Here is an 11,429-nt window from a genome sequence, read left to right on the forward strand (position 1 = left end):
CCACCCCCCCCCATGAGGAAGAGCCCAGCATGGCCACAGCCCACAGCAGCAGCCTGCCCTCGTCCCACGCAGATCCGGGGGCACACACCCCCATGCCCTCCCAAGATGTGCATAGCAGTAGGAGCCGTGCCCCTCAGATGAGCCGCTTGCAGCTCAGTCCTGCACCACACCTCAGCTGTGCAATGCCTGCCCCAGCCCCACTCTCTTCCTCACTGCTGCGTGCGTGTCCCTCACCGCCCCCTGCTGCAGCTGCCAGAAGCCTGTGGCTAGGCTGCCTTGCAGCCCTACTGCTGCTCTGCGTTTGTGGGGAGGCTAAGCCCAGTTAGCCCCCTGCTTCTGCTGCCTATGCCACCCTCAATCAAACTTTCTCCTAATCTCCAACCTAAACTTCCCCTGTTGCAGTTGAGGCTATTGCTCCTAGTCCCTTCTCCTACAGCCACAGAAAAAAGGCCATCTCCATTCTCTCTGTAATCACTGTTCAGGTATTTGAAGACTGTTATCAAATACCCCCTCAGTCTTTTCTTTTCCAAATTAAATAACCATAGTTATTTCAGCCTTTCCTCAAAAGTCATGTTTCTTAAGTCTCATCACTTGTATCACTCTGCTAGACTCTATCCAATCTGTCTATGTCTTTCTTGAAGTTTGTGTCCAAAACTGGACACTACTTCAGGTGAAGCCTCACAGGTGCCAAATGGAGTGGAAGAAGCACTTCCCTTGATTTGCAAGAGATGTACCTACTAATAAAACCCAGTATGCTGTTGGCTTTTTTTGTAGCAAGAACACACTGCAGGATCATATTTAGTTATGGTCCACTGTAACTCCCCCGCTCCCCATTACTGCAGACTAGTCAGTCATTCCACAGTCTTTATTTACACATACAATTATACTGTCCCAAGCGCTGGACTTTGCACTTGTCATTGTTGAATTTCATGATTAATTTCAGACCATTTCTCCAGTTTATCCAGATCATTTAGGATTCTAGCTCTACCCTCCAGAGTGTCTGTATCTCACCCCAACCTGGTGTTGCTGCAAATTTGCTAAGCATGCACATGATCCCATCATCCAAATCGTTAATGAAGATTGTGACATCCTCATTAAACACAAGACCCAGGACAGACTTGTGGGGGTCCTGTGGTATGAAGTGTTCAAACCCATATTTTCACTTTGCAACTAGGCAGAGCAGCCCAATATGTCTCAGCACGGTAGTACCATGACAGGAGTACAGCCATACCTTTGCTTGCCTTAATACTGCCAACCAATCAGGCTGTCTGCACCATCTCTTGCAGATTTTCTTTTGACAAACTGAAAGAACATGACTGAAAGGTTTTGTCAGGAGAATTGTATCTTTCTGTCCTTTACAAGGAGGAGGATTAGCTAAGGAAGGAATTTTAGAGGATGCAAAGAGTGAAGAAACTGGGGAAAGGGCTTAAAATCACTTACAACAAAATGAAAGGAAAAGGTGGAAAGAGGAATATGGCCCCCTATATTTACCTTTCACACCTGCAGTGAAGGTAAGCCTGGACACGTGAAAGGCAAACATAGGGGACCATATTCTGCTCTGATATGTACCGTGTGAGGCATCAGTTGTCAAGGGATCAAGAACCAGAGAGAATTTGGGCAATAAAAGACTTTGGAGTAGGGAGCAAGAAATCAATGTAGAGAGACTAATGGAATGTTTACACTCATAGTTAGAATCAACCTTGGCTACCCTCACGCCTGGTCACTGAAGGTCTAGAGCCAAAATCCTTAAGCTGTAAGAGCAGTTCAGTCCAGCCATGCTCTGGAAGTGTTGCTGAACTTCAGGTCAAGCCTGCCTCCTAGTCTCCCTACCCCCTTGCAGCCTATTTGGGACTCTATACTATAGGCTGCATGTGCAAGAAATGTACTAGCAGCAATCCCCCAGCTTTGGGGGATCACCTGAGTGTGTGGCTCAAGCTGTTGAATTAAAATTACTAACAAGTTTAAATTTTAAAACGTCTGATCTTCCATTTTATTTCTCATCTTTTGTTATCCTCTGACATGACACAAATTTTCTAATAATCCATAGAGTCCTAAAGCCAAAGGAAGGTAGATATAAAAATAAGATATGATACAAAAGAAAGCAAAACAGGCACAGTGCAGTTTGGGGGCTTTTTTTTGTAAAATCATCTTTGTTTGTAGAAGAAATTCATAAGGTGCGTTTGTCTGAAGTTTTTAATAATTATACTCTTCTGTTTTCAAGATTGCAGATAGAAGAATCTTCTAAACCTGTAAGACTATCGCAGCAACTGGACAAAGCTGTAACAACCAATTATAAACCTGTGGCTAATCATCAGTATAATGTAAGTTACCTTTTAATCTGTTTCCATACTACTATTCATCCCTCTGATCTGGGAATTTAGATGCTCTATAAAATTACTTCCCCGTATAGTACCAGGCTGTCTGGGGCCTTTTCTCATACAGCACGTCTCTCCTTTTGAAAATCTTATTTTTTTGTGGTATCAGGATTCAGCCCTTATTTTGATTTTTGGCTGTCTTCCTTTTTGCTCGAGTCCAATGCCAATACTATCTGCTGATTCTGACTTTGTTCCATGGCAGAGTGGGTATCGGAGTTTTCCTTCCCATCTCTCCTTCTACCATTTCTTCCTGCTGTTTTTATTTCTTCCTTCCTTCCTGTAGCTTGTGTGAAATTTTATTTCAGTGTCTTCATGTGTAATTTTTGCACCATTAGATGCTTCAGTACACTTTTTGGGTAATACAAAATAATACTGGGCAGATGTGAAAAGCTAGAGAAGACTTGAATCTCCAATAATTTGCAGCAAGTGTTGTAAAAGAAGGAAAACAACCGATAAATCTTTGTAGCAGTACACTTTCATAGTACATATATTCTGCATCAATAAATCTGACCATATTAGACTCACATTGCAGTTCAAGATCATTTGGTGGGAATACAAGATATGATGTCATACTAAAAGATCCTCTTTGTGTATGTGTGCACATATAATAAGCAATGTTCCTGTTGAGTACAAGAAATATTATTAATTCACGCTAAGTATTAGTCACTGTATTAGTCATTTACTCTTTTGTACTTTTCATTAACATTTTATTTACATAAAACAAATGACAGTACCCTGTATGATAACACATTATTCCAGAATACAGTCCAACTTAATTTATTTTTCCAGAACACAAAATAATCATCCCGTTCTCATAGGATGCTGTTTTTAAAGTAGCTATTGTTCAAAGCCTGATCTTTGCACAGATTTCTAGATAAGAATAACTATTCCAGACATACGGGGCTGGTTTTACTAATCAGATTTCATCAGCCCTACCTCCTTTTGTGGATACATTTATATATTGGTATGTAGGTACTTTGTTTTTATGGTTTATTCTCTCATCCTCAAAAAAAAAAAAAATGTTGTATGGGTGCAAGTGCATCAACATAAAACAGGATTGTAGCACTTTAATTATGCAAGTACAGTGAGTTTACAGTCCCACAGATTTTAGTTATAGACTAAAACTGCCACCCTAGTGATGCTACAGATTTTAACAGACTTGTAATAGTTTCAGGGAATGACATTGTGACCCATTAAGTCACCAAACAGAAACATGCCTGTACTGTGGGAGTGCCCTCACTGTAAAATTGTTAGCAGTTACACGGTTCTTTGTGTTAATGGAAATGTCCAGATGATGTACTTATCCAATAAGGTTGGTCGTAGAAATTTTGATTTAAAAAGTCTACTAGGACAAATCACCTAAATCACGTCACCCTGTAGAGCCAGTACATGATCGTTTTCTACAGTATCTTCCTAATCTTTTGTCACCTAAATTCAATGTTCCAAGTGATGGGAGACTTGGAATACTGTTCTATGGTCTTCTTTAGGACTCTCAGTTTATCCTGATTTTTTTTCAGATGGAAATTATTTTCTTAAGCTCATCCCATTATTCCCAGCTACACCTTACGGCTATTTAAAGGGATACTAATTCAGGGGAGGAAGAATAAAAAAGTATGAATCACTGTGAGGTGGAGCAATCATCTGCTATGAAAGAAGGAGCCTCAGGAAGGATATAGAGGAAAGGAGGGAAAAACATACAAAATTAAAGGGGTGCAACTGCTAAGAAGGAGTGTGTTAAGTAGGGCTAGATATAGGTCTTTCATTTCTCCTCTACAGTTTACTTCATTATCGGAAGCAGAGGAAAGGGAGTGGAGTTGTGGGGAGACCGTCACCATATGCATGCTTGTAAATGGCGTGCTTGTCTGGTGTTATAATACTCACTTTCTTATAGCCATAATGCTTCTTTTGTTTGTTAGCTTTTATCACACAGCCATAAAATCCTTTGGGCCCAGCTGGACTGAGCTCATCTCACTTTCAGTTTAATAATAACAAAGCAAATACACAGAGTAATATATGGGTAATTCTGAAGGTAGTATAACTTCTTAGAGTTGATTAAAGATGTTGTTGGTTTAAAGTACAATGTTGTCCAACTATTTCCAACTATGCTTGCTTAGAATTATACAATCCTAACATAGGGAGGAATGTATGAACATCAAATCACAGCCATTGCCTACTATTTTCAATTTCCCATATCTTCTGAAGTCTGAACCCAGATCCTATAGATACTTTTGCCTGTGTAGTCCACAATGGCTAATCAGTAACTAAACTTGTAGTGTTGTTTGTCAAATGCTTTTATACATTAATATTTCAATCTGAAAGTTGCCTAAAAATATAATATATTGATGTGAAGTTTGGGCACTTAGGCTGAGATTGTAGTGTTTAAGTTACTGTCTGCCACAATAGGCTAAACAAATTGTCTGCTTATAGACTCATAAAGTAAGGGTAGAAGGGGCCACGAGAGGTCATCTAGTCCAACCTCCCTGCCTGAGGCAGTATCATCCTTATTAAAACCATCATATACAGTCCATTGTCTAACCCAGGGGTGAACAAAATGGTGCATCTGGCCAGTGGTCAGACTCCATTTCCCAGCAGCCCCTGCCTGTGTCATTGTGGCCAGTTTCCATGGAGACCCTGGGAGGGGCAGGTCCTTAACAGTGTGGGCCAGGATTTCCGTGGAGACTGGCCCAAGCAGTGCTGGCAGGGCACAGAGCTGGGCAGGGAGCTGATCTGGGGCTGGGATTTTATGGCAGTGACAGCATGGTCCGGAGTTGGGACAGAGCTGCGATCTGCTGCCTGCGTGCCCCTGGCCAATCCCTGCCTGGGGCATGCAGGCAGCAAATTGTGGTTCTGCCCTGGTTCTGGATCATGTCGTCATCACCGCAAAATCCCAGCCCCAGAGCAGCTTAGAAATGATGATAATGCTAGAGTGTGCAGTGTGCTTTCCCTATCACAAGGGTCCTGATCCTGTCCCAGGCCCTTCCCCAGGAGAGAGGCCACTATTCCAAAAGTTAGGAAGACTTCTTGTCTTTCCAGTTACTCACTCTCTCTCTCTCTCTCTCTCTCTCTCACACACACACACACACACACACACACACACAGCTAGTCACAATCTAGCCCTAGATATTTTGATTCAATTAACTTTACCACTTACTTGTGAAGAACATTTTCAACCAGAGTCATTAATAAGGTGCACAGTATTCTGTGATTTTTGTTTTTGCTGGCTCCTGCAGACTAACAAACCCTTTGTTTAAGTCATTGTGAAAACTTACAGTCAAGGTTGGAAAGCAGTGTTTTATAAACAGAATAACAAAAGCACAGAATTTAATAGACGGGAATTAATTTTATTTAGAAAATGATAGTAGTTGTGATGGTTTTTAAAAGCATGGGAGAGGCCAATGGCTGTGTTACCAGTTGACTCTTGCATAGATCCTGCATATGTAGACATCCATTGTTTCTCAGGGTTATTGGGATAATGTTTCTATGAAGCTCCATGACTCAAGCCAATGAGGTCCTTTACCATTTTTCCAAGATCGTTGCTTCCATTTGTACTGTCTTCATTTTGTTTCCTGTGTTCATGGCTGTTTGCCCACCATGACAAGATCTAGGGTGCTGCTTTGTCCCTCACCGGTCAGTTCTTCCCCTTTGATAACTTTTCCCTTTTTTAATTAGCTGCAGGCTGTGCCAGTCACCAATCCCCCTTCCCTTCTGACTGCTGTTACTGCTGCAGCCTCTCCTGGAGATCTCTTCTCTGACCTTTTTGATAGGATGTCCTCACTTACCAGCTGAACAGTTTCCACTTTTGCCTTGCCCAGAGCTTGTCACTTCTAGTCTTCTGTCATTTACATATGCCCACAAAATTCCTTCAGCTTGGCTGATCCATGTTGTTTGCATCTAAATTTAGGATTTTCTGATGTTTTTCCCCCCTCTTTGCCTTCAGCACCAGTTCAAGATGCACCAATACTATGCTAACAGTGAAAGAAAGCATGGTGTGTAGACTGGGCTCTTACTTTTATCTCTGTGCCACCTTAGACCTGCTTACTGCACACAGTGGTTGAAATATCAGAAGCTGCAGGGTGCACCATGTAGGTTAGCACTCATACTGTTGCTGAAACAGTGGAAAATTGTTCAGAAAAAATGAATGTACATAAGGTATTACTTCAACTTGCAGTAATAGTTCCCTTCAGCAATAGTCTGACTGATCCTCAGAATACTAAATAGACCAAGGCCATTTTGAGTGAACAGTGAATATCATAGATAAATTAACTTGCTTTTATTTATTCAGTTGAGTTGCTTGTTTGCAGGCAGAAATGATAATGTTGGAAGCATCTCACTGAATACAGAATAGTTTTTCATTTTTAAAGGAACTTGTGAAAAGAATACAGAACTTTAAAAATATTCTTGCGAGCACTTTTGTTTCAAACCTCTTTAGTTTCACCTATCATCTTTTTTTTATCACTTTTGTATTATCCATCTGCCAAAGACGTATAATACATGTTTTTGTATTAATGATGTCTTCAAAAAAAGGAATCTTGGCAACCTTTCAGTAAGCCTAGCAACATATTGTGAAGGTAAACAAAGAAAAATTGATTTTGTATAAAGGATTTCAGGGAATAAACCAGCAACTTTGCTTACAACTCATGCTAAAACTATGCTTCTGTGCTGCCAAACTATATTTTAGTGATTAAAAAATATTTTAGCTTTTTAAATATAAAGATAGTCCCGTTTCATTTATATTGGGGGTGTCTTGCATCATATTATTTTCATAAACCAATTCAGTTCTGTGACCCAAGATAGCTTGTGGAAAAAAATGAAAGTAAAGCATGTTAAGTTCATGTGACCATTCACATGACAGTGTAGAAAGTGCAGCAGTAATGTTGTTTCCAAAAGTAGCAGCATTTGCACTGCTTTCAGTACTCCTAGACAGCAACAGGAGCTGTTTTGAAACTGGAGATATTAAAACATTACTAATTAACCTAGGACTGGAAGATCAATTACAAATTCAGTGAAATAACAAACTCTTTGGTATATGATAGTTCATTGCTAGTTAAGTTAGTTTGACTATGTGTTTTTTTTTCCCTAGGGATTGGGGAGTGATAGTCATTTTTGTGTGAAGTGATATATGGATTAATGGACTATGCATATAGAGGATTCTAAAATTCATTTGTGTAGAGAGCACTAACATTCCTCTTTGATTCAGCTAATCAAGTGAATACAAAGCAAAAGCTCCATTGGGAAAGACTAATAAGCCTATAAAATACAGCAGAAAAATAAGAATGTTGACCATTACGTTTTAGCAATCAATAACAAACTGGTGTTTCAGTTCTAAAAAAAATATATCCTATTCATAACATTTTGCATGAAAATTAAATACAGATATAGCAGGATTTGCAATTCTTTGATATATTAGTCCTATAAAAGACTAAAAGCAATGGAGATAATTTTGAGAATCTCATAATAATGTGGTACATTTTCATTTGTTTTCTTCCATTATGTAGAAGGTATTAATTTTGGAAATTGAGCTTTTTTGTTTGCCATTATTAATATTATCATCTTGTCTCTCCACGTGAACAAGATCAGTCACTAAACAGATTTCCAGAAAATTCATTTGAACAGGTACAAATGATGCTGCAGCGCATTCTCACAGATTGCCTTGAGACTCCCAGTAGCTTTTTCAATTATGCTCGGTCTTGCACAGAGTGAACGGCACGAATTCTTGTTCCGGTTTGCAAAAAAAATGGATGTTTATTTTTCCCCTTCACATTAGCTTGCCCTTCCATCTTAGAGGTGGTTAGTTTCTGCTTTTATTTAAAAGAGGCTTGACATTCTTGAAAAGTTAGCAAGAAAAAAAGCAAGTACTGCTATAGTAATAATCTTTTAGCAGCTGACTGGCCACCTTTCATCCCTAAACTTTCCACCATTGCATTTTTGAATTATTGAAAGTCACCAACCAGGTCAAAGTTAATAGACTTTTTTCACTGAAGAGAGAGCTCAGAGGTCTGTAGGACTCCAGGACCCAAAGTTAAGAGTTACACTGCAAGATGCAACTTCCTTTCTCCTCTCTGTTTGTGACGTATTAGAAGTGTTTGTTCTGACCGTAGTAAAGCTTGGATAATCCTTCCTGCTCCTAACAAAACATAGAAAGTGCTCTCACTTCAAACACAAGTGGGTCTGCTTGTCAAAGTTAACGTTGTTCTCGGTTTTATTGTCCTGTCTATCCATGTTTCATGTGTAATGGATTCCTCTACTAAAATTCCAAGACGTTTAATTATCTGCTACCAGCCTTGACGTGTACTAAGACTTTGCATTTGGCCCCCACTTGAATTTATGCAGTGTGGACCTTACCAGTCTAGGCATTTGCTTTTGAACAGTTGGTTGGTTTACAGCTGAACATCACTGAATTGCATCCCTGGAGGTGCTTTTCATAAGTATTGAGCTGAATAAGTTAATGCTGCTGTCCTCCTTCATCCTGCTGTCAGAAACCGATTGCATCTGGACTGCGCCTGAGTTTTATTTCAGCATCCTTGTTAATTCTTCTGAGACCAAAAAAAGTGACAGTTGAAGAGGCAAGAATGCAAGACACCTTTCTCAGAATTGGTTCAGTGGTGTCTAATTTAGCTGAGAAAACGCCACTTTTAAGAGAAAAAGATATTGTCCATGAGCCCCAGTATAATATATCATAGTTTTTAAACTTCCCTCATCTTATGTGCAGCCACTCTTACAGCTACTACAGAAAAATTACATTCCCAAGCTACTTTGCAGGTTCTGAGGTTCCTCTAGGTTCAATTGTAATGTGAATGTTTGCCAGGCCAATTATAAAAAAATATTTACATCCATTGCCCTGGCAAACTTTCATAGCATCCTCAGTACATTGTTGTGAACAGTCATTGTTCACCTTCCCACCACTAAACCTCCCAGTGAATAGGAAAGGGTCAGTCTCTAATTAGCTTAGTTTATTTCTATTGCATTTAAGCACAAGTGACCAAATGACATTGCCAAATTTTCAGCTCCCTCTGGCATCTTTAATCACCAGTGCTTAGCCATCCAAAGGCTGACCTTTAATATCAGAGAAATACCATTTTCCAGGTAAAAGAAACTACTCATTTTCAGTTATTATTTTATTGTCGAGAAGAATCGTGCTGTCTAGCAAGTGAACAAATCTCACTCATCCTCTTTGGTGATACTTTTTCCTCCACTTCCTGTTTTCAAAACATACTTAAAAATATGAAACTGAACCTTTGCAGAAAGTGCTCCCTGAAAGACAATTTACGCTTGAGTAGAGGAAGTTTGCTCACAGGGTTCTTTGTTTAAAGACTCTCTAGTAAAACAGTTTCCTGTATTATAACATAGAGAAAAGAAAAGATTCTTGCAGAAACAAATCTGGGAAATGGCAGTTCCCAATACAGAGCATAACAAACAATATTAACATTTATATTTCATAGCAAAATTATATATTGTTTAGATGATTGTTGCTACTGTCTCATTTTTACTTCCTTATTAAAGAGAACTAAAAATGACATATGATTTGTCTTTCATTTTGTTTGCTTATGTTTTGTTGTCATTGCAAGGTAGCATTGTGACTTTTCTGTTTGACTTTAGACAAGTCCATTAATCTTTATCTTGTGAAGATTTCGCGTTTCTCCCACGGAGTATGAGGATGGTGCTTCCCTACATCAGGCAGATTTTGTTCATTAATGTTTATGGAGCTCTCTGAACTATCCAGATGGGAGGTGTTATCTAAACAAAGTATTACTATAGCATTTATCATTAGAGCATCTGCTCAGGAAATTGTGAAATCTCCTCCATTAGATACTTTCAAGAAAAGGCTGGACAGGCATTTGTTTGGGATGATATAGGAATTAGTCTCCTTCATCTGTACAGGGAGTTGGACTAACTGACCCTTGAGGACCCTTCCAATTCTATGATACTTTGTTTTACAGCTCCACAATAACAATGAGCACTTCAGAATCAACTAAAAGAGATTGCTAGATAGTAGAGGTGCATCAATATATCAGTGCCATGTCTGATTGACACTGATAAAAGGAAAATTAACATGATTGGCGTTTTTTGGTTGGTGTAGCTGATAATGTACTGATAAATCAAATATGCCTTCTGGCTGGGGCCCCCGGATGCTACGTGCATGCATGCAGCTGCTTGCATGCACATGGACAGTGTGGAAAGCAGCCGCCCTACAGGTAAATCTGTGGAGGATAAGGGGTATGAGGGAGGAAAATGGCATAGGGGTGGAGCAGATCAAGGCTCCCATGGTGAGAGAGGGAGTGGAGCTGGGGCTGGGGGTGCTGCCCAGCCAGGGCAGTGAATGTAACCCTGGGGCTGGGGCTGAGAGCAGGACGGAGCTCATCCAGGAGGTGCAGGGGCGCAGTTCTCTGCCACTGCACACACCTCTGGGGGAGCCTGTGCCCCTCCATATTTTTGTGCAGGGCAAAGGCAGAGGTGGGTTGCCTGCTGTGGACTTAGGGCTTTCTGCCCTGCTGCCTTTGCCCCAGGAGCCCCAAGCCCACAGCAAGCAGCCCACCTCTGCCCTTGCCCTGCTCAACTCTGCTCCTAAAAGCAATAAATCAAATATGCCTTCTGGCTGGGGCCCCCGGATGCTACGTGCATGCATGCAGCTGCTTGCATGCACATGGACAGTGTGGAAAGCAGCCGCCCTACAGGTAAATCTGTGGAGGATAAGGGGTATGAGGGAGGAAAATGGCATAGGGGTGGAGCAGATCAAGGCTCCCATGGTGAGAGAGGGAGTGGAGCTGGGGCTGGGGGTGCTGCCCAGCCAGGGCAGTGAATGTAACCCTGGGGCTGGGGCTGAGAGCAGGACGGAGCTCATCCAGGAGGTGCAGGGGCGCAGTTCTCTGCCACTGCACACACCTCTGGGGGAGCCTGTGCCCCTCCATATTTTTGTGCAGGGCAAAGGCAGAGGTGGGTTGCCTGCTGTGGACTTAGGGCTTTCTGCCCTGCTGCCTTTGCCCCAGGAGCCCCAAGCCCACAGCAAGCAGCCCACCTCTGCCCTTGCCCTGCTCAACTCTGCTCCTAAAAGCATTC

At 41.1% G+C, this 11,429-nt stretch overlaps 1 protein-coding gene across 1 annotated transcript in view; it reads left to right on the plus strand.

Moving 5' to 3' along the window:
* GTF2F2 (general transcription factor IIF subunit 2) overlaps positions 1–11,429 on the plus strand; it is a 148,397-nt gene that overhangs the window by 118,835 nt on the left and 18,133 nt on the right. Inside the window, exon 7 of the mRNA XM_014527919.2 lies at positions 2,222–2,321. Coding sequence (XP_014383405.1) covers positions 2,222–2,321 — 100 coding nt within the window. The remainder of the gene's footprint in view (positions 1–2,221; positions 2,322–11,429) is intronic.

The sequence above is a fragment of the Alligator sinensis genome, unplaced genomic scaffold (assembly GCF_000455745.1).
Source record: "Alligator sinensis unplaced genomic scaffold, ASM45574v1 scaffold59_1, whole genome shotgun sequence".
In the NCBI taxonomy this organism is placed as follows: Eukaryota; Metazoa; Chordata; order Crocodylia; family Alligatoridae; genus Alligator; species Alligator sinensis.